Below are 26,296 nucleotides of genomic sequence, written 5' to 3' on the forward strand. Positions count from 1 at the left end.
GTCAGGTTTTAATAAATACTAACAATAAAACTCATTTTCAGACAAAATGGCCGCGTTCGCAATAATCAAATCATTTGTACAATTTGTCACTGTTTCATTCTCCCTTGTTATAAATTCAATATTAATTTATCTCGTCATCACAAAATCCTCGAAAAAATTGGGAAACTATCGGCATCTAATGTGTTATTTTTCCTTGTTCTCAATGGTGTATGCAGTATTGGATTGGATTGTTCAACCGGTCAGTAAACTGATAGAATTATACTAATAGAAAGCATACATTTTTGTTGATTTTCTGAAACAGTGAAAAAAAAACAATTCGGTGATCATGGTGGGGACAGTCTAACGACATGAAACTTGAGTATTTTATTCACAAAAATCAAATATTTTATGTCACTTACTTTCTAATTTAATTTTTCAGTTTATTCACAGCCATGGAGCCAGTTTCTCAATGATCATGGATTTGAGAGAAAGTGCATTGAACAAGAAAGTTGCATTTTTCTTTGTTGGTAAGTCACATCAAATTTAAATTGAAAAATCATGAACTTTAAAAAAAATTGTACAGTTTCAACTTGTCAATAGATACAGAAGTGTTTGTAATGATAACAATGATAGAAGTAGATTTTACAGCTTCACTTGCCGGATGTTTTGGAGTCTCCATTTATGCGATTGCAATCAACTTTATTTTCAGATATTTTGCATTACAAAGGTATTATTTTTGAAAATTCCATGAATCGAATAAAACATTAATTCGAAAAAAAATCCAGTATCGAACTCTAATTTTTATAGCAAGTTTCTTCGGTTTTACCGACTTTGCTCATATGTTGTTGAAAAAACCAGAATATTGTGGATCTAGTTTGAACAATAGTTTTAAAAAATGAGCTAAAAAATTAAAATTACAGAGAAGGCCGACTTCGATATTTTGCCGGAAAACGACTAATACTTTGGTTTTGTATTCCGTTATTCGGAGGGCTCTCCTGGGTTTTCTTGTGCTGGTGTTCAATGGCTCCAGATCCAGAATTCACTAACTACCTGAGGTAAAACTTGAATGATAACTTAAATAAAATTACAATTACAGAGACAGTATCAGAGCAAATTATGATCTGGACGCTGATTTTATAACATATACAGGATCATATTTCTATCGATTTGAAAGAGATGGAAGCGTGAAATGGAGCATCGAGAATTCACTTGGAGCACTTGGATTGAATGTTTTAATGGTATGACAAATCGATGCACAACAGCAAAATGAAAATCAACATGTGGTTATAAATTTTATATGAAACAGTGAAAATATCAAAATTTCATACAAAAATTTGCGCGTTTCTTTGAAAATGTCTTCAAGAATTTTAAATAAAAAATTTCAAATTTCACTGTTTCACAAAATGTTGTCAGAATTCATTTTTTAAATCCATTTGGTCGACAATCCATCCTTCCAGATCATACCCTTCTTCATCATATTGATATTCGGGTACAGAAGTTATAAGAAAATTTCAAAATTGATGGCTCAGGGAGAATGTGATTACACAAAACGGCTTCAAATGCAACTGTACAAAGCATTAGTAGCTCAGGTGAGCTTGATCTATAATTTTATGAGTTACTGTCACAAAGTTATTATTTTAGTATTAGTATGTACAAACATGTATCGAACAAAAATCTCTAAATGTCACAAAATGTTAATTTTTAATTTTTAATTCTGAAAAACATTGAAACGTTTTAATTTTTCTTTGTGATTTTTAATTTGTGTAACTTGTTTTTTTTTTAATATTTTGAAAAATCCCCAATGGCATCACTACACTCTTAAATGTAAAAAAAATTCTAAAATTTATTTTGAATTGTGAAAAACAAATTGGTTGAAATTTAGAATAATAATGAGTGAAATGAAAATTTCCAAAGATTCAACAAAAAATGTTTTCAGAAGTAATTAGAAAATGTTTGTTGATTTTAATGTCAAATGAAAATTCATAAAAATTTTTCAGACAATAATCCCGATGGTTCTCTTATCTTTCCCAATCGGAATATTATTTTCTGCTCCTTTACTTCATTTGGATATTGAAAATGGTAGTATTATTGTAACATTCTTTTATTCCCTATACCCAGCAATTGATCCTATTCCAATTATTTTGTTCATCGATGACTTTAGAAATGCCTTTTTCGGTAAGCTCAATGAAAATGACACTAACTGAAATTTTTCTGTTTTAGGTGTTTTTCAAAGAAGACCATCTAAAAATCAAGTTGCTTCAGTTGTCTCTGTGGATGCTACTGTAGACGTTTCATGAAAAAAAGTTATTCATTTCTTCTTGATCTCAAAATGAAAACGGCTTGCATTTATAAGGAAAACTGAATTGTTAAAATTTAAATAAATTGGTAAAATGTTTCCATCGTCATAATCTGGGTTGAAAACTTCAAGAATGTCTGCAATATCCGTTTCTTCAAATATAAACATCCCACTTTGAAAATTAACTGTTTTTTCGAGTACCTGAAACATTAATTAATTGTGAAAACTGAAAATCGCGCAATTGGGTTTCACACTCACATTTATAATAAAGAAAAACAAAAAAAAATTGGTTGAGTGGAAGAAAAACCAGCTCACAATGAGCAAAAGAGACTGATTTTCAAATTCGCGCGCAAATGATTTTACGGGGAATTCAAATTTCGTTTTTGTGCTTTGCACGTAAACTTGCTTATCTTAGTGTTTTTTATCGGAAGAACAAAAATATTCAAACTTGATGCAAGTATTACAAAATTACGCTGAAACCATTTTTTGTTGAATTTTTTGTTTAAAAAACTGTCAAGTTATATCACAACTTTCAAAGGTAAAGCTATGATAAGAGACTCTAACTACCTTGTATAGAAACCCTTTTGTAAGTTTTACGTACCTCTCTTATTTTGATGGCATCTGAAAGTGAAAATGATTTGAAATTGATTTTAAATCCAACAAAATGAAACAGGTACTCAATGGGCAATGAGTTCCATCCCCAAGTTGCATCTAAATACTTCGCCTGTTTCCACTGCTCCAGGGAAACAATTCCAGTCAAATCGTAATCCAAATTGCAATGGCATATCACAATTTCTTCTAAGTGACCAGCGTAAAAACTCGGAAGCACGATCGCTAATTCTTCAGGTTTCAAATTTCCAAATTCAATATTTGATACTTTCAAACAACTCTTGGAATTCAAAGTGTTCAAAATCCTTGTAAAACATTGATCGCGGTTCTTGTTCTTTATATCATCGGAGATTCTAATAGTGAAATGTTTCAGACTGGGCTTTGAGATTTTCATAAGTGTTGAAAAATCATTAACGATAAATTTTATCTGGCTGCATTTGGATATGTAATTGCTTTTTTCAACAGTTATACATTTTAACATTGTTCCTTTGTCTTCTTTGGAATATTCGACATTACACTCTCCAATTTTCAGAGTTGATAATTCATTTGAGATAAGAATTTTCACGTTTTCCAATAAAAACTTCGTGTTATCGGAAACTGTCCGCAAGTTCCGAGACACTTTTCTTATGACCAGTCTAGAAATTGAAATAGTATAATAGTATTAAAACTGAAAACATTTATCTCACCGATCAATTGGCTCCAACTTATCTAGTACTTCTCGAATAACAGCAACTGGCAAATTGGATAGTGTTAGCGCCATCTAAAAATATACTGTTTCAATTAAAAATGAAAAGGAACGGCAAAAAATTAAGATTGATTTTTCCATTAACAACTATTAAAAACTCTCAAATTCAGTTTCAAAAAGGCGTAGAAAAAGTTTGAAAAATAGGAAGAAGTTTTAGAAAACTGAAAGATGAGCACTGAGAGAAGGCTATAAAGAGGAAAAAAAGAAAAGTGTTTCTGGTAGTTTATAAATAAGAGTTAGCAATAAACTTTATCGATGCATTTCTACCACTTGTTCTATTATTGCTGGCATAGTCTTAAGATGAGAAATAAAAAGAAGAAAGTACATTCGAAAAAATTTTCACGGAGTTTTTTACTCTAATAATGATAGTTTCTTTATTCTTTTGTCAAGAATAAGCGACTTTGCTATAATATGCAAATGACTGAAATTGTTCTATGGAACATGAAATTTAATAACTACATGAAACTGTAAAATACATAATATGAAAGGTTTAAAGAAAATGAAAACCTGCTGGCTCACAATTGATTTTTAGATGAGAAATTAATTTTTAAAAACCATAATACAAAAAGCAGGAAACATCTATTCGTTATTTAAATATATTTTCTCTCTTTCTCTCTCGTAAATCGATAAAATCATAAAATAAAATCATGGCGGCGGTCAAGTATTCAATGTTTGGCAGGTCATCTCTTGTATTTTCAAATTTCAAAACTAAATTGGAAACCAATTTAGTTTTGAAATTTTCCGACTAAAATTTAAAGTTAAATCGAAATGTTTCGCATGTTTAATGAAAAGCCAATGCTTCAAATCATTTTATTCGTTGTAGTTTTGTTTCGACAAGTTATGTATAGAGGAAAAAAAGTTATCTACGTAATCAAAAGGACTTTATCCCATTTTTGTCAGGAACGTTTTCAGAATCACAATTCACTCAAAAAATTTCAGATTTTTGAGTTCAAGGTATTTATCAACAGTAAGCTTTTTGAGTCCATTTTTTCATTGAATGCGATCTATAGTTAATAGATATATAGTTGAATTTTTTTGTAAATAAGATATCCCCTATTAGCTCCCAACAATTGTCAAAGATTTAGTGATTTTTTTGATCTCAGATGCTCATTTGAACTCTTACATTCTAATTCTTCAACACTAATCCTTTTTGTTATTCATCCTTTTATTATTCACTTTATCAATTATCCCACTTCTATATACCTTTCAACAAAAAATTGTACTTAATATCCGGAAGAGCTATGAAAAAACATGAGAACCGCCTCCTCAAATGTCTGAAAGGGATATAAATCCAATTGATATTCTCATCAAAACATTCATTCATTCTCTGCAAACCTCCCTGCAAGGGAACATGCTCTTTTCAACTCTGAAATTTGCAATTCAACTTTTTTCGTTCATTTGCTCCTTATTTTTCAACATAATTTTGATCTATCTCATCCTGACAAAATCTCCAAAAAAAATGGGGACATATAAGTATTTGTTAGTATATTTCTGCTGTTTCTCTATGTTGTATTCAATACTTGATATTATTGTGGGACCGGTAAACAATAATACATATGATTATAAAAAAAGGAAATTTTTTCAGGTTATCCATAGCCATGGCTCTTCGTTTTTCATGATGATGAAATTAGGAATTTTGAAGAATCATCCAGAAGTTGGATTTTTATTAGTTTGTAAGTTTTTCTCTTTAAATACCTACAGTTACAAAAACATTATTATTACAGCTCTGCTATGTGGCTGTTTTGCTGTATCAATAACCACTATAAGCATACAATTTGTTTTCAGATATTTCGCAATGGAAAGGTAAGAAAATAATAGTCTAAGGGAACTTTTGTTTGGTCTAGGCAAAACTATAAACTTGCTTTTTTCAAATAATGCCCCAGTAGTAACTAGTAACGTGGATGAACTCAGAATGGAAACGGAAGTTTTTGAGAATTACACAATAACATAGGGACCTCAACCAATATCATAGCCCGACATCTGCCGGGTTTTGAGCCGACATTGCGCATTAAATTTAGTGCGGCGCGGAACCGTGTTGATGTCGCGTCATGATGACGATTGGGGTCCCCGATATTGTTATTAGTTTGCGAAATGCCGCGAAATGCCGCTATTAATTTATATTGGTCTTATTTTAAATTGAAATTTTAATTTGGCAAATTTTTTTTTAAAATGAAAACTCTTATTTCAGAAAAGGACGGATATCATATTTCCGCGGAAAATACTTGATTATTTGGTTCCTAGTCCCACTGATCTCTGGAACAATTTGGATTCTTCAAGATTGGGTTTTCCTACATCCAAATGCAAAAATGGGCGAATATATAAAGTGTGAAACCCAAACCAACTATAATAATTACTCAAAAAATTTATAAAACTTAAATTTTCAGTGAAACAGTATTTATTAATTACGGTGTCAACGTCACCGATATAACCTATTGTGGTACATTTTTCTATCCGAAAAACGATCAAGGAGTGCCAAGTCTAGATTATTTTCAATTTTTCGGGTTTTTGGGGTTTTGTGTGATTATGGTAAAAACGTTTAATTTGTTTATTTATACTTAATCTTTAAAGTTTCCAGGGTACCACATTTCTAATCGTTGTGATATTTGGTATAAAAAGCTACAAACTGGTCCGTGAACTTCCGAAACATGGAGAATCAGAGTACACCTACAAACTGCAATCGCAACTTTTCAAGGCCTTGGTGGTACAGGTTGGTTGATTTTTTCAACGTTTAAATTATTCCAGGAAAATTAGAAAGTAACGAACAGTTTTTGGCGATTTAGAACTTTCTGAGCATATGTTCTCGAAAAGAATGCAATATAATAACTCTATGAAAAATAATTTTTTTGAAGGTTTTTTTAAATATTCAAGTTAAATTATTGTTAACAAGACACAAAACAAGATCTGGAAATGGAAAACCTTTCAATACAGAAATATTTTCCAATTTACACGGGCATGAAATTCAATCAAAATCTAAATGCCCACTTCCCTTCAATAAGTTTGTGAAACAGTAATTAAAATTTCAGGCTTTCATTCCAATAACATTCCTATTTATCCCAATTGGCCTCGTCTTCATAGCACCTCTCCTACATTTTGATATCGAACCGGCTAGTTTCTTGGTCACTATATTTTTTTCAATATATCCAGCAGTTGATCCACTTCCTATTTTGCTCATTGTAGCGGAGTATCGAGAGGGATTGTCAGGTATTCTTTGTTTCATAAAAATTAAAAATACTTTGTGAAACTTTGTGTTAAGTGAAACCGTTTTGAAAAATATTTATTTATGTTGTTTTTTACTTGAAACTGTAATTTAATTTTCAGAGCTTATCTACAAAACAATTGGAAAACGAAGCATCCAAATTAGTTCCTACACCGATCCCCAAATAACTTCAATTTCTTAATTGTTTTATCGATATTTTTATTATTTTTGTCATAAATAGGCTTTTTACATATTACAATATTTTTTGAAACATTAATTTTCAGTGTTTATTTGATAAGTAAAACAATTAAATACAAATGAATTTAATGTTTTCTTTGTCTGCAATCACATTGATCACACTAAAAGTCAGAGTTTTCCGAGACATTTTATCTGAATTTTTCGGAAAGTGTTTTCCGGGGAAGAAAATCGACCTTGAACTTGCCCCCGTTTTACGTGTATCACAAATTGCGTGAATAGTCAATTGAAAATCATAAAATTTACTTGTTTCTAATAAGTTTTTGAAACAGTAATAATTTCAAATTGAACAACTGGAGATCGGAATTAATAAAATCTCGGTATTCTAAAAAAATTTCAAATGAATGAATCATAAAAATTATTCAACTTTATTTCATCCCTCTAATGAATACAATTACACAATCCGTCAAAAATGTATGCGATAATATTCTAACGAAATAACAAGAAATGTATCTCAATAACCAAATCTATGTGATAGGGGGAAGTTATCAGTGTTCAACACACTCACAATCATTTGGACAATCGTACAAAACATGTTCTTCTCGAAGCTCAAATACTTCATCCAACTATTTTCACTTATTTTTTCCCTTATTTCCAATATAATCTTAGTATACCTAATCCTGACAAAGTCGCCAAAAAAAATGGGATCGTATAAATATTTGTTGATATACTTCTGCTGTTTCTCTATGTTGTATTCAATACTTTATATTATTGTGGAACCGGTAACCCATGTTGATTAGATGACCTAGAAAATAAATATTTTCAGTACATCCATAGTCATGGCTCGTCGTACTTCATGATGATGAAACTGGGAATTTTGAAGTCATATCCAGAAGTTGGATTCATATTAATTTTTGAGTAAAATTCATATTTTCCTTTGAAAAAGTTGAAGTTTCAGTACTGCTATGTGGATGTTTTGCGGTCTCGATCACTACGATAAGCATTCAATTTGTTTTCCGATATTTCGCAGTGGAAAGGTACACTAATTATGAATTTTTGGGGGTAAAGCAGCGTGAGTTTGGTGTCAATAGTTTTTAATAATTTCCTGTTATTCAGAATTAAGTAACTATCAAAAGTGCAATGACCACTGATTTTAACACGAGCCAAATCATTGCTATGAAATGGCATAAGTTTTGAAATATATTGCCACCTTTTTTAATATAAGAACTTTAATTTATGGTCAGAGAGCACAAAAAGAGCATGTTTAAATTATAAGGAAATTTTATTTATTTCCAGAAAAGGCGGTCTCCGTTTCTTTCGCGGCAAGTATCTCATTTTTTGGTTTATATCTCCCTTACTAGCAGGTTTCATTTGGTTCACATTGGCTTGGTTTACACAGTATCCTAGCCCACAAATGAATGACTACATCAGGTAGGATATTTAAAATTAACTTTCAATTTAAAATTTCAATTTTGTTTAGTTTTGCGGATTATAATATTTAAGTGAAACTATTAAAAATATCCAGTCACTCTAAAGATTTAAAATTTTAGTGAAATAGTATCTACAAATTATGGAGCCAACGTGTCGGATATTACTTACTGTGGCTGCGTGTTCTATCCACTCGATGAAACTGGAGTTCCTCATTTGGATTACAAGCATCTATGGGCATATGTTGGATATTGCATTACTATGGTATGTTTGATAGTATCTACATTAATAAAGCATTATTTGAAAATAAAACAACATACAAATCTCAGTTGTATTCATGATGTTTTTTTAAAACTTTTAGGGAACATTATTTCTCACTCTTGTCATATTTGGTCTGAAAACCTACAAGCTGGTCCGTGAACTTTCAAAACATGGGGAGTCCGAGTACACCTACAAATTGCAATCACAACTTTTTAGAGCATTAGTGGCTCAGGTCAGTTGTTTTTGAACAAGTTCTATCGATGTCTCACTGTCGGTTATTAGACTCAGAGTGCCGGATGTATTATATACATGCCGAAACAGTAGAAAAATGTAATCACAAAAGGCGCGGGGCAAGACCATTTCGATTAAATGTGCACCTTTTTGAAGTTGTAGCGAAGAAATGATGTAACGATGTAAATGTGAATAATGTAAATGGGAAGATGTAACGGTCCACATAATAAATAGAGTTCAGTTATATTTGTTTTTTGTACATGTCAAAACAACAGAAATTTTTAACCACTCAATAGCATGCCATGAGTAACAAAACTTTAAATTCTAGATGGACTTTTTACAAGTTATAAAGATACTTTAAAAAATTTTTGACTTTTAACGCTGATTTATGAGTAGTAATTAACGGGGAAGAGCTTCAATCAAAATCTAATGTTCACTTCCTTCAAGAAACTGTGAAACAGTAATTAAAACTTCAGGCATTCATCCCAATAACATTCCTATTTCTTCCAATTGGAATACTTTTCACAGCACCTCTTCTTCATTTTGATATCGAACCGGCTAGTTTCTTGGTCACTATATTCTATTCAATATATCCAGCTGTTGATCCACTTCCTATTATTTTTATAGTTGTGGATTATAGAGATGGATTGGTCGGTGAGTTCGAAATATTTTTTTTCCAATAGAAAAAGTGATGCTATAATGAAAAAAAGTTTCAAGCCGTTCAACTGAAAACGATGAAATTCAATGCGGATTTGATACCAAAAAAGTATATAAATTCTCTGAAAAATATTTGTTTTAATATAAAATGTATGCCGTTACAACATTAAGATGATACGTTTCTTGCAATTTCAGAAAGTCATTATTCCGTGCTCATCGTTTTCTGGTTTCTTCGTTTTCAGACTTTTTGGTAAACCTCTATTTTTTTGTATTTATTGAAAATAAATACATTGAACCGCTATTTAAAAAAAAACTGGAACATTTTTCAAGAGGTTTCCTTACGAAATTTGGTCTTCCGAAATTGAAGTGTAATAAGGCAATGTCTCCCCTTTAAGTTCCCAGAAGAGACTAAATAACATTTCACAAGTAAAATTGTATTTAGTTGCACTTGGGTGTGAAATATTGAATAGGCATCATTAATGTCACTTATAGGAATCATCAAAAAATGACATATTAAATTGAAACATATAATCATTCTCAGAACTTCTACGCTACTTCATTGGTCAGCGGAACAATTACATAACTCCTTCTACCACCGATCATCGCATTGCTTCAGTTTCTTAAATTAAAATGTTTTCTTGCTTTTTCGTGATGAAATAGTGCATTATTTGAAGTTTCCTAGAACTTCAAGGTATCATTTTCTGATGATTTATTTTAAAATGAACTTTCAATTCTTCTTATCGGAGCTATTCACTATCTTTAAAATTTTAAAATCTGCAAGTCCTCCGTCAATGAAAAATAGCTTTTCATGGCTTCACCAAATTTAAAAGTTTTCAGAAACAGAAAAAATCAAAATTAATGTTTTTTTTTCTCTGACTACTAATTATTACCTTTTATTTCAATTAGCAAAAAAAACCTGTGTATATTTTGAAATATATATTCTTGCTATAACGTTTTCTTAATTTTCGTAATCAAGAAATTTGCTGTTTCGGCATGTATATAATACATCCAGTGCTTTGTTTTAATTTATTTCACCGTTTAAGCAGTAACTGAAAAGTTTAATGTTTTGAAAAAACAGAAAATATTTTTCAGGCAATCATCTTGAGAAATAGTATTTGTTTTTAGATATTTGTTTGTATTTTCCTCATTAATATAACCCAGTAGAACAGAAGAATAACTAAAATCCCATGAGTGTACACTTTTGAAAACTAGAAATATAATATTTTCTCTCGTAAATGATTCAAACCTAGTTTCCTCACATTTAGCTATTTTTTCTTAGTTTTGTTGGAATTTTTATAGTAATTTACATTTCAAAATACGTTGTGATTTTTGACATTATATGTCAGATGTTCAACAGTTTTCGGTTTTAAACCTCTTTACTAATAACTGGTACACAGTATATTGAATATTTTTGCTGTTTCGGCATGTATATAATAGATCCGGTGCTCTGTTTCAATTTATTGCACCGTTTTAGGGTTAACCGAAATTTTACAATTCGTCTTAAAAGCAATAATTTAATCTTTATTTATAACAGTTTGCGGAAAAATATCTGAAAATATGACAAACGATGTTTCAAATAAAATAACAAAGAAAAACACGGAAAATTGATACATTTTTGTCTACAGTAAACCCCTTTTTTGCGCGGAAACTTGTAAGTAACTCAGCCATCTGAATTATTTGTTTTGCAAAGGTGAAAACTCATTTAAAAATTTAGAACAAGTTTTCTAACTTGTTAATAGTTATTTGGTCACTAATAGTAAGAACACATTTCAACAGACTAGAATTTATCTCTCCATTCTTTTTCCTAGTCAATTATCATAAACAACACAAATCGAAACCAACTATTAAATTCAAAGATCAAAGCACGTTCTGACATCTCAACCGAGACCGACTTTTCGTTGTTTTTTATGAGTCATCTGAATTTGTTTGCCTGCTAATGACAAATCCAATATGTGGTTTGTGAATTGAATTTTTGGATTCTTTGCCCATCTCTCATTATGTATAACTCAAAAATGTAGTAGTAGTCAGTAAAAAACAGACAAACGTATGATTACCCCCTGAGACACCTCCCCCATTTCTCTTGAAAAGCTAATCTATATATTTTTTTTACATCACCATTTCAGATACAGAATATCGAATAATGCTATTCGCAGCTATCAAATTCACAATTCAACTGGTGTCATTCATCGTTTCAATAATCTTCAACTTCACACTGATCTACCTGATTTTAACAAGGTCTCCAAAGAAAATGGGAACCTATAAGTATTTGTTGATATACTTCTGCTGTTTCTCCATCTTATATTCAATTCTGGATATTATCGTGGAACCGGTAACGTATTCTTGAAAAGATCAAAATCAAGAAGTTAAAAAAAATTCAGTTCATTCAAAGCCATGGTTCGTGTTTCTTCATGATGATGAACTTGGGAAGTTGGAAGTCTTATCCAGAAGTTGGATTTTTGTTCGTTAGTGAGTTATTTTGAATTTATATTTAAAATTGCAAAAATTTGATTTCAGCAATTTTGTGTGGATGTTTTGCTGTTTCAATAACTACCATAAGCATACAGTTTGTGTTCAGATATTTTGCATTGGAAAGGTAAACTTTTTTTTACTGTTTCATGGACAGTTGTAAAGTAGCAGTTCTGAAAATTCTCCTAATATGTGTTTCAAACTTTAATTAAACGTGAAGAAGCGTGGATAGGGATTCTGCTTTAAAAAATCCTATAAAATCTTTTTTTCAGAAATACCGTGAAAAAAAAATGGCTGAAGTATGAAAAATCCTATTTAATCTCTAACTTCGGAGGAAATTCAAACAGGAAATTTAGCCATAATTAAACAGTCACATTCAATTTTTCACTTCAAAAGCCTCACAATGTTTACGATGTGAAAGTTTCCAACAACTAATGCATAGAAATAGAATTGTTCGGTTTCAATTATTATGTTATTCAAAACAGATACAAGCCATAATATTACCTCTACTGTCTCTCTTTTCGTGAGAGATTGACTGGCGATCTCATTAATTTCCCATTTGCATTCTACAGCTAACAAATTTCCGCGGGGGCACAAAACATGCCATAGCAACTTCAACATAATTTATCTGTATTGTTTTTGGAAACAAGAATTTTCAGAAAAGGCCGAATAACCTACTTTCGAGGACATTACCTCATTGTCTGGTTCATAGTTCCATTGGTTTCAGCGTCCATTTGGATCACTCAACTTTGGGTATTTCAGCATCCAAACTCTGTTACTTCGGCGTATTTAAGGTGATTTTTTAGCAGACAATGACTATGCGAAAACTTAAAAATCCGTGATAGACTGACATCCAAAATGTGATCTTGAAGTTGAACTTTCAGTGAAACAGTGTTTGTCAATTATGGTATGAATATATCCGATATCACATACACTGGATCCCTGTTCTACCCACCAGATGAACACGGAGTTCCCCATCTGGATTTGATGCAACTTTTCTCTTATTTGGGATTTTGTGTTACTATGGTATTTTTCAAATAATTGACAAAAACTTTGAATTAATCTATGAAATCACAGGGCACAACATTTTCCACGGTGGTGGTGTTTGGAATGAAAAGCTACAAATTGGTCTGCGAACTACCCCAGCTTGGAGAATCTGAGTACACTTACAAACTACAGTCACAGCTTTTCAGAGCGTTAGTGGTTCAGGTGGGTAAAATTTTGCCACAAGCTACAGCTGGCAATGTGAATTGAGTGTATTGAGTGAAATTGAAATGGAGAATTTCGATCATATGAACATGTCGAAACAGTAAAATTTAGAATGAATAAACAGCAATTCAGAAGAGTTGTAAAAGTGTTAACTTGAATAGAAAAATGTATGGAAAAATAGGCAACAAGTTTCCAGAGAAGTTAAGTTCTTAATGATTTGCCGCAAAACTACTACATAAATGTTTAAATATTGTGTTAGCTGTAATCAAAACAGTGGAAAACAGTAGAATATTATGATTCTGAATTTTTTTCAGGCATTCATCCCAATAACATTCCTATTTCTTCCAATTGGAATACTTTTCACAGCACCTCTTCTTCATTTTGATATCGAACCGGCTAGTTTCTTGGTCACTATATTCTATTCAATATATCCAGCTGTTGATCCACTTCCTATTATTTTTATAGTCGTGGATTATAGAGATGGATTGGTTGGTGAGTGAAACTTTAAAAATTGATCTCATAAGCCTAATTTTTATAAAAATCCGATGTTTTCTTAGACAAGTATGTGATGTTTTAGATTGATGGCAGTTATAAAAGTTGAACAAGTAATGTCATTAAATTTTTTAATTTGCGCATGCAGTTTTTGAGTCGAATATATTAATTGCATAGAACAAAATATTTACGACAATATTTTTCGACAAAATCAAAGTTGATTTTTAGAGAACAGAATTAGATGTTATGGTTTTCCACAAACTTACATCACCACAGTGAAACAGTAAAGACTAAATTCTTTCAGAACTCGTCGGACATTTCCTCTGTAAAAAGAATAACCAAGTGAACACGTCGTACACTGATCAACAAGTTGCTTCCATTTCATGAATATTTAATGTTTGTTAGTTAATTTTAATAATATTTAATCGAGAATGCACATATTTTTCAAGTGGCTTGAAAATTGTAAAGTTCCAAGTTCCATCTTTAGAAAACAGCTAAAACGTTTGGCGGCAAAAATTAACAACCGGGGCAAAAGAGCCCTTAATCCATTTTAATAATATTTAACTGGACTACATTTCTCTGTTTCAGTCTGCCAAGCAGCCTCTAATAAATGCCGAGTGTACAGACTCCGCCCCTTTTTCGCGTTTTTTCGCGTTTTTTGGCTTGCGAAAAAATGGCCCACTTCGTTTTCATTCACAACTCCAGAGCCGTGTGACTTCATGTTCTAATATTTGAAATCCTACTAGAAATATTTTGCCCCACGGTGGAGCAGAAAACGGCACTAAGTTTGGAGCAAAATTGAGCCCAGGGCGGCTTTCCCCAGTTTGAAAAAAAATTTTGTTGCTCTTTTTACCCCCAAAAAAGCATGTTTTAATTGAATTAAAATTCGGGTTTTGCTCGGTTTTGTTCCAAATTTCTGTGCAAGATACTACTCAGAGAGACTGGTTTTTTGAAAAAAGTTTGAGTTTATAAGTGCAAATGGAAAAAAGTTGTGATAAAACAAAAGGCCAAAAAATGACATTTTGCCAAAAGTTTTTTTTTCCGAAAAAGTAGTTTTTCGTCTTTATCTCAAGTTCTACTTCGTCTTTTTTGATATTTTTTTTGTTTACCCCACGTACAAAAGTACGCTGAACACGATTTTTAACTCAGAATTGGAAAAAAGTTCTATGAGTCGGCCGAGCAAGACGAATAAGTGCCAAATTTTGCACACTTCCCCTATTTCGCGAATTTACTTTTTCAATCATAACTCGGTCAGCTTTCAATTTTTCTTAGTTTTCCAAAAATTGACGTGTAGGTCTCATCAAGACGCATGGAGACATATAAAATTTGTAAAAAGTTCAGTGGGAAAATTTTTCAAGAAAAAAATAATTCAAAAATTTAGTACTGGGGGGAGTGGTTTCCTGGGTCTCCTGAACATTTTTTCCACTAAAGTTTTGCGGAATGTATTTTTGATTCATAGTTTTTGATTTTATTTAATGGAAGATGAAGTTTCGTCGCATTAGAAATACTCTGCCAAGAGATATTATTTTTATTAATTTTCAGGTCAAAACTTGTTTTTTTCTATACATCTGTCTGTGTACAAGATATAGCCCTCAATTGTACGTCTCCTTTTTAGGAAATCAATAATGAGTACAATCCTGTAATAAAATTTTCAAAAATTCGTTTTCCCACTGACATATCAGTAATAAACGGTTTTCGAACGCCTTTCCCCAAATAGTCATAATTGAAGAAAGCGGAATCGAAAGACGACTCCCTCCAGAAATTTACCTTCCTTACTTCCAGTTTGGGGTCTCTCCCGCATGGCCTAGTGGTTAGTGCGTATGTCTGCGGAAATTTTGGAAGTCGGTTCAATTCTACAAACTGACAAACTTTTTTGTTTTTTTTTGAGTATTCGGGATTCGAATATTATATAGAAATACTCGATTTTATACAAAATATGGGTACGTCTCCCCCCATATAAATTCTCCTCAAACTTAAATCAATCAAAACTCAGCTTTAACTGATTCATCGGGTGCGTCTGTTTTTGGTCAAACCGAACTCAGAAATCAAGAAGACATTGACCCACTGAAAATTTCACGAACCCTCTAACAGGTTCAAGGCGAAGCCGAGAACCTACGCCCGGCAGGGGGACTCGCCTTACACCCCCTACAACTGGCGGGCCCGCAGGGCCCGCTAGTCTTAAAATATTGAAATTCACACTGCACACCTCACACTAAAATAGCTTGTCCGGGACTATCAAAGTTCAAAGTGAAAAAAAAATCAAAGTGTAATTTTAAAATACTATAGACAAAGTGTTTCCATAATGTATCTGAATTGAAACTGAAATTTTAAATATCCCAGAATATGTGTTACCTGTTACTACTACATTATTATATTTGCCAATGAATCAATCATTTATTTCTTTTTATTTTCAAATACGAAAAACAAATACAATTTTATTTAATTTTCAGACTTTTTCAGAGGTGTCAACAGTGACAAAAAACCTTTTTTTTTTATTTTTTGGTTGGGATATTTTTAGTATACAGAAACTTATTTAAATGAGGTTTTTTTGCAAAAAGATAATTTAAAAATAAAATATTTAATTTCAGTTTCAACAGTCAAATTAGTTATTTTAAGCTTAACTGATTTCATTATTGCAGTAACTATTACTCATGCATGTGGAACAAATATTTTCACTGTGAATTTGAGTCAACGTGATTTTTTCTGAAATAATTTGTAGATCAGAAGTCTAGGAGAATTCATCCGAGTTCGTTATTCTTCATATAATAAATCTAAGAATTTGAGATAAATCTGTAAAATAACTATAAAAATTTCTGATTCTTGATATTAAAGTTGCGATATTGGGTTTTACGTTGTTTCCATACTGTGCTTTTGTTCTGCAGTGTTTTTTGTGTCTATCAATTTTATTGATTTTCATTCAAAAGTTCCAGTTTCAGCAAGTAACACAAAACTTTAAAGTTTCACAGTCTCGCACATAAATAATATTTTTAATAAAAAACATAACCCCAAAAAATCATCTCGATAAACATTCTGCCATTGCTGTTATGTCAAAATGAGCTCAAGTTTTAATTAAGGAGAGGTTGATATTTCAAAATTCATTTTTTGGTAAAAGATTTTTGAAGCCATAAAGGAAGGAAAATTCCTAGGCAAAGCCTGCATGTATATTTTTCAATGAAAAGTTTATTTCGTTCATTAAGAATTGTAAAAAAAATTACTTGGACGACAAATAACACCTGTTTCACTTTTCTTTTTTTAAAAATTAATCAAAAAGCAATAAAACTCTAGCTTGCCAAACCCTGATCATCACTTAAAAATTAAATTGCTGTTTCAACAATTTGATTTCAAAGATAGCATGTTTTCTACAACACTAGTTCTTTACCATTAGCAAAACCTTACGCACTTCCTGGCAGAAAAACTCATACTGAAACAAGTTTTCACCAAAAATCGCCAAATTATTAAATCTACACCCTGATATTTGATTACTATTTCCGCCGTTAACAGTGAGCAAATATCACAATCAAGCAGTTTTCATAGATCTCTAAACTACATTCTTCCAATATTTTCACACCACAAGGTGATTTCCAGAAACAATTGGAAATTTCTTCCAAACTCTATCGCAAAAGCAAAAACATATCAAAGAACTGGAGGAAATTTGATTATAGGCGCGTAAAGTAAGAGACTGGAGTTTTTTAACACTGATGAAAAATTTTCCTTTTTCAATTTGGATTTTTACTTTTGCTTTTGGCTTTAAAAAAACGTTCTCCGGATTTAATTTTTCTTTATGAATTTGTTTTACTCAACGATTGACTCAAAAATGTTTTTTATTTTATTTTTATGTTTGAAGGTGACTGTTAAACTTTTTGAAATAACCATCTTGGATTCCATTGCGCTCCGCATTATAAACTTCGATTTTTCTAGTTTTAGGTTTGGAAGTTCAGATGTTAATTTCACCACATAAAAACAATGCAATTTATTGCCAGGAAGTTGATAACTGTTTTTATATTCGATTTGTCTTCCAAGTATACAGATTTTAATTTCCGGGGGCAAATTATTTTTTGGTGAAAACATCTTAATGAAAAAACCTCAAAATTTCATGTTTTTTTAACTCGCAGAATTGACTTTCATTTTACAACTTGTTTGCTATTTCATTGCCATTTTCATCCTCAAAGCTTTAGCGGGGTGTTTGAGCACTTTAATGTTTCATCATGTTGATATAAAGAAGTAAATTTCATGATCCCTGTTGTTGACTTACCGGTTCTCGCATTTTTAAGGAACAATTGGGTTATTTTGGAGAAAATCTTTTATAAGAACAGGAGATACACGTTTCTATTTCAGAGAACATTTTTAATTCCCAGTGAAACTGACAAATATTTTCGCCCATATATCTTGTTATTTGTACAATTTTGCAAAATTTCGAGTCATATAATCATTTTGACTAGATTATTTTGTGAATTATTTTCGACAACAATTGTTATGTCTTATTGTTAATGTTCTGATACTTTTTTTTAGAAAATGAAAAAGACAAAGTAACACATGATTGACTATTTCTTAAGAAGCCAAAAAAATTTTGATATTCAAAACTTCAAAATAAAAACTGGTTGAAAATAGTCGTAATAAGGCTAGTGTAAGACATTTTGTTTTCCAAGTCTGGAGTTTGTCGAGATGAAAAATTTAATTTTCAATTTTTGTTTGAATCGTTTTTCTGTTTCCAATATGTGGTATTTTCTGCATACTCAGTTTTAACCGAATAAATATCTTCAATAAGGTTTCAGTTTCAAAGATCTTATACTTGAATATCTATCTGATGACCAAAGTAACAGTGTGAATTGACCTCATTAGACTTCTGTTCACACCAAACCATAGAGCAAAATTTTGAAAAATTCAAAAAAATCAAGTTTTCAAGTTTCTCTTTTATGAAATTTCTTATATTCTTAGATAATCTTCGTTTTTTTATAATCCCAAAGTAACTTCACCTTATCGACATTCATCCCTACATAACTACGAAACAGACGTTATCTTATTGTTATAAAAATGAGATGAATCAGTGAGCTCTGATGAAGCGGAAGTTAGGCTATTGAACTTTGTGTGGTGTATCACATTATGATCTCGGCGAACAAAATGCACATACAATTTTCACTTTTTTTTTGTACGTTCTTTCTGAAGCTTTGGTGCTTTTGTTTGAACTGAAATATTATAGTTTTTATGTTTGTTCTAAAAAAAGAGTAATGTTTTGACTTTTCAATATCTGTTCGTGTTGTTTTAAAAATACAATTGAGGAACTTTATAGTCTTCAATACGTTTCCTTTTAAGTTCTAAGCGTAATGGTAACACTATGTACTTGTTTGAAAAAGTTCCTACAGTTCAATAAGACTACAATCCATATCTCAAAACATTCCTCACATTTATTGATTCAATCTCGGCGTTTTGTTTCCAAGTAGTTTGCACAATCACATGAAATTTCTTGAAAATAAATTTTTAATATTTCCAGTTGCTCAGAGAATCGACGTCTACAGAATAGATATAATCCGATTGAAGTCAATCGAAATTGTAGTTTTTTGTCTATTTATACATTTTTTTATTGAACATGATTTACATGTTTCGCTTCAGGTTTATGTTAGAATTGGTATTTTCAATCCTAAAAATACAAAATAATTTAAACAGTTTTTATTTGGTACAAGTTATAATTTTAATTTTGAAAGGTAGGAAACAATGTTTTCCACAAAAATGGCTCACCATTTCTATTAATATCATGCAAGTTCTAGTAAAACATGATATCATTTCAGAAAATTCTTTTTTAAAGTACCCAGGATTAAGTTTCACCTTTTTTCACTTCCACATCTCTTTTTCCTATCATAAATTCATAGTAAATTCCTCTTCAATAGAATTCGAATTTTCATTATTCCAATTCACTAATCTTCTACTCGTGACTACAATGTAGAACATACACCAATTCTTGAATACCCTCTCAATTTCTTAATCACACAAAAAGGAAGATCAGCCCGCCCAAAGTTCAACATTTTAAGATAAAAACGACGAAAAAAGTCTGAAAGAAAAAATGAAGAAAGAAACGACATTCGACGCGATGAAGGCAACGGTTCAGAGGATTTCTTTTGCCTTCTCGTGTTTTTCGAATATAATTTTGATTTTACTGATATGCACAAACTCACCAAAAAAAATTGGCTCCTACAAGTACTTGATGATTTATTTCTGCGTTTTTGCAATCTTTTTCTCAGTTCTGGATATTGTTATACAACCCGTAAGTTTTTTTTCTGCCTGGAACTAGTCAGACGGTATTTAGTGCATTTTCAAAAAATATTCAAGAAATTTGAAGTGCCCATCAAATGAAAATTATTTTCAAATTTCTAAGAACATTTGAAAATTATTATTTTAATTTTAAAAATATTTATTTACAATTATCCCGTTTAATTAGGTTTAGCGACAAAACTCGACTCCCTGAAGTGAAGTTTTAAAATCATTAAAAAATCATTTTTGAAGTACTTGTGCGAAAACACTTTTTGTTTTTTTCTGACTCTTATACAAACAAGTTATAACGGATAAATTTTCATTGATTTCCATTCTGAATTTTTTAACCATTCAGTACATTCTCTCTGCTGGACCTGGTTTTATTGTCATCACGGAAATCAAAGACACTTTTTTGGGCCCGTTTGGTGAGACATGTTTCTTGAGTGAGTTTTTTTCGGAAAAAATACTGTTAAAAATCCAAAAATTCAGGTTCAATTTGTGGATGCTTTGGTGTCATTCTAGCGACTATTGCCATTCACTTCATTTACCGATATTTTGCTCTGGAAAGGTACATTTAAAATTTAATGTTAATTATTTTTAAACAAGTTTTCGATAAAATTCAAAAACCAAAAAAAAAGTTGATAATTTTTTCACACATTTTTCTATTAGATTTTTTTTTGAATAAAATTCAACGGGGTTTAATTTCAGAAAAGGAAAACTGAAATATTTTCAAGGAGGATATCTAGTTGTGTGGCTGTTCGTACCACTTTTTGTGGGTACCGTCTGGACGATTGTGACTGTTTATTTTTGTGCTCCAAACGATATCACATTGGAATACTCAAGGTAGTGCCAGAATTTTTTATTTAGTAGCAGACAGAAATCAACATTTTCCAGAAATTTATTTTATTAAAAGAAGTTGTTTCACACTCATTTGATTTTCGAATTTAGCAAAAAAACAAAAACTGTATGCAGTGATCTTTATTTACAACTTATTTTTGTATTTTCAGTTACGGTGTCAATTGTGCAATTTTCGGATTGAAAATAAAACGTTACTAAGATTATTTTATAAAACATAAAACATGCTCACAGGTTTTTATATTTGAGAAAAAAAATTTGTAGTTGAAAACTTTATGAACATTTTTTTTTTGGCGTAAACCAGTTCTAATTAGCGGAACTCAGTTATATATGTGGTTAAACCGGAGCTAATTAGGAAATCTATAGTTACACTCGGCGGTCGGAAAACACCGATGCTAATTAGGAGTAGATCGGTGCTAAACCGGCGCTGATCGTCTAATTAGGTTTTCAGTCCAACTGAAATTTGCGACTTTGTATTTTCTTTATCAGAAATTTCAAAAAATAAAAAAAAAGAATTTGACGAATCAAATGATTCAGATGACTTTGTCTTTTTTTAATCAGAAATTTCAAAAAATAAAAAATAAAAAATTTGACGAATCAAATGATACAGATGATTTTGTCTTTTTTTATCAGAAATTTCAAAAAATTAAAAAAAAAAGATTTTGACGAATCAAATGATCAGATGATTTTGTCTTTTTTATCAGAAATTTCAAAAAATTAAAAAAAAAAGAATTTGACGAATCAAGTGATTCAGATGACTTTGTCTTTTCTTTATCAGAAATTTAAAAAAATTAAAAAAAAAACGAATCAACTGATCCAGAAGACTATTGTTTTTTCTTTATTAGAAATTTGAGAAAAGTTCAAAAAAAATTAATCAACTGTCCAGAAGACTTTTGTTTTTTTCTTTATCAGAAATAAAATAAAATTTTACTGTAGACAAAAATAACGACCATAATTTTTTCAAAACGCTCAAAAATAGATTTAGATTTTTTCACTTAATTAGCTTCGAAACGCGAACGTGCGAATATCAGTTCAGTTTCGAATAATTTAAATCAACTAAATGAAACAGTGGAAACAATTTTCAGAACATTAATGAAAGATCATTATGAAATTGATTTGGAAAATGTGACATACATCGGATCAATATATTTCGTAAAAGATGCAAATGGAAAGTCTGTTATGAACAAGTTCGCTCTGCTCGGAATGGCTATTTTATTCAGTATTATGGTATGTCAATAGGCTTATACAGTTTTGAATAAGAAAAAAATGTTACTGAAAAACTTAACAGCTTCATGCTGGAAAATGTTCAAAATCACCCATTCTGTGTGAAAATATCCGAGTATCTTAGGAAAATTTTTGAAAAATTTTTTCTTTAAAAAATTTGAGTGTCAATAACTTCACCACCTTAATATTTTTTTAAACCGAAAAATGTTTAGTATGATTTTTCTGTGATTTTTTAAATGTAGAGTTAAATAGAGTTAAATATAGAAGAAGAGTTAAAAAATTGCAAAAAATTTCCCTAAAAATTTTACTGTTTTTCAATCATGTGAAATTCAAAACAGTTGAACCAGTTGAGTTAATGACAGTTTTTTTTATCCAAAAATTGTATCTTGTTAAAATTCAACAGTTTAAACCGTTTTTCAATAGTTCCACAATATATTATATTTTCAGGGAGTCTCTCTTTCCATTCTTGCGTATTTTGCAACAAAATGCTACACTCGAATCAAAAAACTAATATACGAGGGTGAATCTTCATATACCAGAAACCTACAAAAACAGCTTTACAAGGCTCTTGTTGCTCAAGCTTCCATCCCAATGTTCTTTATTTTCACACCAATTGGATTGTATTTAACACTTCCACTTGTTGGAATTGAATTGGAAATTAGTGGAGAAATTGCAACATTTGTGTATGCATTGTATCCGGCACTCGACCCGTTACCCATTATATTTATCATTCATAATTATCGCGATGCAGTGTTGGGTCAGTTTTCTAAAAAATTTTATCGTAATTTTGTGAAATTTTCAATTAAAAGCAGTGTTGCAAACCTTAACTCGTTGGAATTTGACCATACAAAAATTGCCAACTGCCAATACATTTATAATTTTTACACAACCTTTCATAATGAGGAGCAGAGGTGCAATAATATTAAAGGTTTTACGGAATTTTTCGATCTTCAATCTCCTTCATTTTTACTGAAAGTGGTCTCAACTTCCACATACATATTTTTCGATAAAGAAATTCCTGGAAAAATGTTATAAAAACCTAGATTGAGGTTTTCATAAAATCCTGGTAAAATTGTTCAAATATTACTGTTTCAAATAACTATTAAAAAAATTATCCCGGTTTAGAGTGACTAATACCTCTGGGCTCTTTAATTGAAAGGAGATAAATACAAATTTTATACAAGATTGATGGATAATTGTTGAACATTGTAGAAAACCTGATTTCAAACTAATGAAACTGATTTCGTAGCCACAATGACTGAAATTAGAGAGGCTCTTTCGAGCATAGGCAAGTTGTAGGTTAGCTTATGGTATATTGCCACGTGACACATAAGTTTTTATTGCCGAAAATAAATCCACAAATACTCATTTATTAGTTTTATAGCAGTACCGTAGACTCATAAAACCGATCAAGTTCACAAGGAACCCATTTTCGAAATTTATATAGTTTTCAGTTTTTCGAATTTTTGAAAATTTCCCGAAATTTTTTTAATTTTTGGTTTTTTTTTGAAAATTATCTTTGTAACGGTTATGTTTTGATCACATTTATATGTATCATAGTCATTTTTCCACTTAAAAGAATCACTTTGAAATAAGTTATGCTCAAAAAATTAAACGGGATATCCTTTTGGCCGGCACTGTATATTCATCATTTCTGTTTTCAGAGTTCCTTGGCTGTTGCAATGTAAATAACCGAATTGGAGCAGAAGATGAACCAACGAGTGTGACACGACATGTTTCTAATTGTAGTTAGCCTCAGCTTGAATGTTATAATCAAAAATTGTTTTTTTAATTCCAAAAGTATAAACTACTGTTTCAATAAGATATTATAATAAAAAATATTACAATGAAATGTTCAATATTTACGTTGATGCTTTTAGTTTTAAACTCGAAAAATCTAAACATTGGAAACAGATTTTCGGAAAAGAGCAGGAGACTATAGATTACATTTTTTTTGAATTTTTAAATGTTTCCTACAAAATTGAAACTATTTAAAAATCTAAAACGGATAAACAAAAATTTTCCTGTTTGAACAGTTCCCATTCAATTTTAAACGTAATCTTTTTTTCCGCTATTATTAACTTTCTCTGAAATTCCCATAAAATTTTATATGAAACGAAATATGCAAATAATTTTATATAACATTAAAAAGTCACCCCTCAAAACGTTCGTCATTCTTTCAAAATCTATTTATTATTGAAACTTATTGGTTTTCCATTTGCACGAAGATTTACAAAATGTCAACGTCATAAGTAAGAAATCAGCAGATTGCTCAGATTACTACAAAATTTGGAAGCAATCATGATACAAAATCTAAGATTTTCGTAAAAGTACTACAAAAATCGAGAGATTACTGGAATCATACGTTAAAAACAAAGGAGTGGCGAAGTGAGAGAAGAATGCACTCATTCAGTAAAGTGATCGCTTTAAAAATTTTCATTTTTTTTTCTGATTCAAAATTTCGATATTTAAAATGGCCGGTGTTTATGCTAATTTTTTCATATTCAGGTCGTGTCAAGCTTATGAAAGCCATTTTTCAAATGACGTCTATTTAAAAGAATATGTTGAAACTGTACATACCTTTTTAGTAAGAAAACTACGAAGTTTCTTTAATATCCGAGAGTCTATTATAGGAATTTAAAAAGAAATGAAAAATCAAAAATAGTTTCACTAAAAAGAAATTTCAAATCATAACTCTCAAGAATGCCGAAAACTTTTCCAAATATTATTGAAATTAAAAATTAAAAATTAATGAGCATTTTCAACGGTTTTTACTTTTTTTTCAAAATTCTATCAGGAATCTATTTTTCTCAAAAAGAAAATATGAAAACGATCTTCTTGAACTTGCAATGTTCTAGACAATGTCTATCAAACAATCAACGTCATTTCTCAGCTGATTAACATTTTATAACTACAAACAAATTAAAATCAGAATATCATAATACAAAAATTATGGTTCTCAAATGTTACAATTAAACATAGAAAAATCAAATACTCATGTTAAACATTTGCTTCAAATTTTATAACAAAACTCAACTTAATAATTCTTCTTTTTTTCAATTTAAAACGACATGTTGAAAATGTAATTTGTTTTATGAGTTAAAATTTTTCTCGGGTTAAGACAATGAGGAAACGAAAATTTATCGAATACAGACAAAATCAGAACAACGACAATAAGAAAACCCTATTCTGAAAACAAAAACATAGACGTCAATTCTAATTTCCGTCTAATCAGAATTCTAGAACGCACTTTGTATTGATTCTCCGTATTAGCAATAAAAATATCAGTGTGAGTTTTAACACAAATATTTGAATTTTTCTCTTTTAAGCTTGCTCTTATACTTGTAATATAACGTTTACAACTACAGCACTTCTATAGAAATATGAAGTCTCTAAACACTTTTCAATTGCATTGCAACAATATATTGTATTTTATTTTAGTTAATATGTAGTTGAAATTAGTAACAATCAACAAATAAAACCAATGTGAAACACATTCGAACTATTTTGGAGTTTCTAAAAATAATATTTTGTTATTTTGTGTTTCACTTTTGCTACTGCCCATGCCACTGTCCTCACAAACAGAATCCTTTAAATGTTCTGTAACTTGTATAGAATGTGAAACAGTGATATTTATAGTAACCAAAATCCGACCAGTAAAAGACTTTTTTTCAACTTAAATTTTACACTTCACATAACTTGACAGTTTCTAAACCCGGATTTTGGGTTTTTAAAAGTGAATCGGAATAAAATCTTCCCCAGTAATCGTACAGACTTTAACTTAACATGAAATTCTGATGTCACTTTCTATGCACCTTTGGGGTGGCTCTAAGACATGTCATTATTCATATTAATACCTGAAAAATTACCGACAAGTAATTGTTTCTGACGTACATCTATCAGCATAGGGAACATTGATTGTATCTGCAGTCTATGGGGAGATGAGCATAGAATAAACATGTCTAGATACAAATCGCTTGTTTTAGTATAAAAAATTATAATACCGGCTATAGACGGTGAAATTTTTAGAAATTTACTGTTTCACGTTTTTCATTTATTTTGTATTGAGTAGTTTAAAATGATTTAAGGATTGAAGGTATTTTTAGATTTTTTTCATTCAAAAGCTTGATGAATTTGTTTTTCTATAATCTTTCTTATATAATCCTTGTTCCTTAATCAATTTGATGTTTCAGTTTTGTGATACCTCAAT

The 26,296-nt window shown here is 30.5% G+C and overlaps 6 protein-coding genes and 50 non-coding genes across 56 annotated transcripts; 30 read left to right on the plus strand and 26 right to left on the minus strand.

Moving 5' to 3' along the window:
* The first annotated feature begins 35 nt into the window (after nucleotides 1-35).
* str-153 (Serpentine receptor class r-10) lies at nucleotides 36-2,374 on the plus strand. Its single transcript, NM_068276.3, has 8 exons — nucleotides 36-238; nucleotides 419-506; nucleotides 628-706; nucleotides 900-1,034; nucleotides 1,076-1,217; nucleotides 1,437-1,568; nucleotides 1,977-2,154; nucleotides 2,200-2,374. The coding sequence occupies exons 1-8, from the start codon at nucleotides 47-49 to the stop codon at nucleotides 2,274-2,276; spliced, it is 1,023 nt and encodes a 340-aa protein (NP_500677.2). The 5' UTR covers nucleotides 36-46; the 3' UTR covers nucleotides 2,277-2,374.
* On the minus strand, nucleotides 236-256 carry 21ur-9794. The gene has a single exon (NR_053317.1).
* Y9C9A.109 lies at nucleotides 535-623 on the plus strand. The gene has a single exon (NR_053318.1). It is a non-coding gene; the product is annotated as an Unclassified non-coding RNA Y9C9A.109 (non-coding RNA).
* 21ur-6550 lies at nucleotides 607-627 on the plus strand. The gene has a single exon (NR_053319.1).
* Nucleotides 610-630, plus strand: 21ur-11221. The gene has a single exon (NR_053320.1).
* 21ur-11065 lies at nucleotides 1,217-1,237 on the minus strand. Its single transcript, NR_053321.1, has one exon.
* Nucleotides 1,220-1,240, minus strand: 21ur-7016. Its single transcript, NR_053322.1, has one exon.
* On the plus strand, nucleotides 1,417-1,437 carry 21ur-13354. Its single transcript, NR_053323.1, has one exon.
* 21ur-8358 lies at nucleotides 2,237-2,257 on the plus strand. The gene has a single exon (NR_053324.1).
* On the minus strand, nucleotides 2,280-3,646 carry fbxa-86 (F-box domain-containing protein). The gene is made up of 3 exons (NM_068277.3): nucleotides 3,571-3,646; nucleotides 2,877-3,519; nucleotides 2,280-2,476 (listed from the first exon to the last, which is right to left on the minus strand). The coding sequence occupies exons 1-3, from the start codon at nucleotides 3,642-3,644 to the stop codon at nucleotides 2,288-2,290; spliced, it is 906 nt and encodes a 301-aa protein (NP_500678.2). The 5' UTR covers nucleotides 3,645-3,646; the 3' UTR covers nucleotides 2,280-2,287.
* Nucleotides 3,647-3,701: 55 nt separating this feature from the next.
* On the plus strand, nucleotides 3,702-3,722 carry 21ur-13790. Its single transcript, NR_053325.1, has one exon.
* A 163-nt stretch (nucleotides 3,723-3,885) lies between these two features.
* 21ur-10346 lies at nucleotides 3,886-3,906 on the plus strand. Its single transcript, NR_053326.1, has one exon.
* A 123-nt stretch (nucleotides 3,907-4,029) lies between these two features.
* On the minus strand, nucleotides 4,030-4,050 carry 21ur-5673. The gene has a single exon (NR_053327.1).
* Nucleotides 4,051-4,443: 393 nt separating this feature from the next.
* Nucleotides 4,444-4,464, plus strand: 21ur-9158. Its single transcript, NR_053328.1, has one exon.
* Nucleotides 4,465-4,596: 132 nt separating this feature from the next.
* On the plus strand, nucleotides 4,597-7,156 carry str-168 (Serpentine receptor class r-10). The gene is made up of 8 exons (NM_068278.4): nucleotides 4,597-5,169; nucleotides 5,215-5,302; nucleotides 5,354-5,432; nucleotides 5,818-5,952; nucleotides 6,014-6,155; nucleotides 6,205-6,336; nucleotides 6,653-6,830; nucleotides 6,948-7,156. Exons 1-8 carry the CDS (start codon nucleotides 4,981-4,983, stop codon nucleotides 7,025-7,027), a joined length of 1,023 nt encoding a protein of 340 aa, NP_500679.2. The 5' UTR covers nucleotides 4,597-4,980; the 3' UTR covers nucleotides 7,028-7,156.
* On the plus strand, nucleotides 5,171-5,191 carry 21ur-9723. The gene has a single exon (NR_053329.1).
* Nucleotides 5,955-5,975, minus strand: 21ur-7514. Its single transcript, NR_053330.1, has one exon.
* 21ur-13487 lies at nucleotides 5,958-5,978 on the minus strand. The gene has a single exon (NR_053331.1).
* Nucleotides 6,399-6,419, minus strand: 21ur-7568. The gene has a single exon (NR_053332.1).
* On the minus strand, nucleotides 6,572-6,592 carry 21ur-7998. The gene has a single exon (NR_053333.1).
* A 129-nt stretch (nucleotides 7,157-7,285) lies between the features above and the next one.
* Nucleotides 7,286-7,306, minus strand: 21ur-9261. Its single transcript, NR_053334.1, has one exon.
* A 307-nt stretch (nucleotides 7,307-7,613) lies between these two features.
* Y9C9A.5 (Serpentine receptor class r-10) lies at nucleotides 7,614-10,221 on the plus strand (the record flags this gene model as incomplete). The annotated part of the gene is made up of 8 exons (NM_068279.2): nucleotides 7,614-7,802; nucleotides 7,847-7,934; nucleotides 7,979-8,057; nucleotides 8,317-8,451; nucleotides 8,571-8,712; nucleotides 8,810-8,941; nucleotides 9,417-9,594; nucleotides 10,139-10,221. The coding sequence occupies 8 exons, from the start codon at nucleotides 7,614-7,616 to the stop codon at nucleotides 10,219-10,221; spliced, it is 1,026 nt and encodes a 341-aa protein (NP_500680.2).
* 21ur-5116 lies at nucleotides 7,804-7,824 on the plus strand. Its single transcript, NR_053335.1, has one exon.
* Nucleotides 8,140-8,160, minus strand: 21ur-1423. The gene has a single exon (NR_053336.1).
* 21ur-15672 lies at nucleotides 9,335-9,355 on the minus strand. The gene has a single exon (NR_053337.1).
* Nucleotides 9,852-9,872, minus strand: 21ur-15516. Its single transcript, NR_053338.1, has one exon.
* Nucleotides 10,222-10,374: 153 nt separating the features above from the next.
* 21ur-9551 lies at nucleotides 10,375-10,395 on the minus strand. The gene has a single exon (NR_053339.1).
* On the minus strand, nucleotides 10,376-10,396 carry 21ur-13794. The gene has a single exon (NR_053340.1).
* Nucleotides 10,397-10,622: 226 nt separating this feature from the next.
* 21ur-14065 lies at nucleotides 10,623-10,643 on the plus strand. Its single transcript, NR_053341.1, has one exon.
* 21ur-13024 lies at nucleotides 10,624-10,644 on the plus strand. The gene has a single exon (NR_053342.1).
* 21ur-10900 lies at nucleotides 10,627-10,647 on the plus strand. The gene has a single exon (NR_053343.1).
* Nucleotides 10,628-10,648, plus strand: 21ur-14418. The gene has a single exon (NR_053344.1).
* A 407-nt stretch (nucleotides 10,649-11,055) lies between these two features.
* 21ur-15188 lies at nucleotides 11,056-11,076 on the plus strand. Its single transcript, NR_053345.1, has one exon.
* 21ur-10347 lies at nucleotides 11,059-11,079 on the plus strand. Its single transcript, NR_053346.1, has one exon.
* Nucleotides 11,080-11,703: 624 nt separating this feature from the next.
* Nucleotides 11,704-14,168, plus strand: str-169 (Serpentine receptor class r-10). Its single transcript, NM_001028421.2, has 8 exons — nucleotides 11,704-11,926; nucleotides 11,976-12,063; nucleotides 12,112-12,190; nucleotides 12,723-12,857; nucleotides 12,948-13,089; nucleotides 13,141-13,272; nucleotides 13,587-13,764; nucleotides 14,069-14,168. The coding sequence occupies exons 1-8, from the start codon at nucleotides 11,738-11,740 to the stop codon at nucleotides 14,149-14,151; spliced, it is 1,026 nt and encodes a 341-aa protein (NP_001023592.1). The 5' UTR covers nucleotides 11,704-11,737; the 3' UTR covers nucleotides 14,152-14,168.
* On the plus strand, nucleotides 11,928-11,948 carry 21ur-8180. The gene has a single exon (NR_053347.1).
* 21ur-9157 lies at nucleotides 12,889-12,909 on the minus strand. Its single transcript, NR_053348.1, has one exon.
* On the minus strand, nucleotides 13,306-13,326 carry 21ur-15133. The gene has a single exon (NR_053349.1).
* Nucleotides 13,491-13,511, minus strand: 21ur-8984. Its single transcript, NR_053350.1, has one exon.
* 21ur-3606 lies at nucleotides 13,981-14,001 on the minus strand. The gene has a single exon (NR_053351.1).
* Nucleotides 14,169-17,127: 2,959 nt separating the features above from the next.
* Nucleotides 17,128-17,148, minus strand: 21ur-9517. The gene has a single exon (NR_053352.1).
* On the plus strand, nucleotides 17,133-17,153 carry 21ur-7929. Its single transcript, NR_053353.1, has one exon.
* An 852-nt stretch (nucleotides 17,154-18,005) lies between these two features.
* Nucleotides 18,006-18,026, plus strand: 21ur-9285. Its single transcript, NR_053354.1, has one exon.
* Nucleotides 18,027-18,741: 715 nt separating this feature from the next.
* 21ur-14494 lies at nucleotides 18,742-18,762 on the minus strand. The gene has a single exon (NR_053355.1).
* A 273-nt stretch (nucleotides 18,763-19,035) lies between these two features.
* Nucleotides 19,036-19,056, plus strand: 21ur-9105. The gene has a single exon (NR_053356.1).
* Nucleotides 19,057-19,819: 763 nt separating this feature from the next.
* str-163 (Serpentine receptor class r-10) lies at nucleotides 19,820-23,951 on the plus strand (the record flags this gene model as incomplete). The annotated part of the gene is made up of 7 exons (NM_068281.3): nucleotides 19,820-20,020; nucleotides 20,363-20,450; nucleotides 20,497-20,575; nucleotides 20,716-20,850; nucleotides 21,948-22,089; nucleotides 22,534-22,843; nucleotides 23,751-23,951. The coding sequence occupies 7 exons, from the start codon at nucleotides 19,820-19,822 to the stop codon at nucleotides 23,837-23,839; spliced, it is 1,044 nt and encodes a 347-aa protein (NP_500682.2). The 3' UTR covers nucleotides 23,840-23,951.
* On the minus strand, nucleotides 20,252-20,272 carry 21ur-7179. Its single transcript, NR_053357.1, has one exon.
* Nucleotides 21,866-21,886, minus strand: 21ur-4542. The gene has a single exon (NR_053358.1).
* Nucleotides 23,218-23,238, plus strand: 21ur-9956. Its single transcript, NR_053359.1, has one exon.
* On the plus strand, nucleotides 23,221-23,241 carry 21ur-13580. Its single transcript, NR_053360.1, has one exon.
* Nucleotides 23,942-23,962, plus strand: 21ur-6625. The gene has a single exon (NR_053361.1).
* A 617-nt stretch (nucleotides 23,963-24,579) lies between these two features.
* Nucleotides 24,580-24,600, plus strand: 21ur-10842. The gene has a single exon (NR_053362.1).
* 21ur-7881 lies at nucleotides 24,594-24,614 on the minus strand. Its single transcript, NR_053363.1, has one exon.
* A 1,032-nt stretch (nucleotides 24,615-25,646) lies between these two features.
* 21ur-1824 lies at nucleotides 25,647-25,667 on the minus strand. Its single transcript, NR_053364.1, has one exon.
* 21ur-13918 lies at nucleotides 25,648-25,668 on the minus strand. The gene has a single exon (NR_053365.1).
* Nucleotides 25,669-26,168: 500 nt separating this feature from the next.
* Nucleotides 26,169-26,189, plus strand: 21ur-7584. The gene has a single exon (NR_053366.1).
* The last annotated feature ends 107 nt before the right edge of the window (nucleotides 26,190-26,296 follow it).

This window comes from Caenorhabditis elegans, chromosome IV (assembly GCF_000002985.6).
Source record: "Caenorhabditis elegans chromosome IV".
Classification (NCBI taxonomy): domain Eukaryota; kingdom Metazoa; phylum Nematoda; class Chromadorea; order Rhabditida; family Rhabditidae; genus Caenorhabditis; species Caenorhabditis elegans.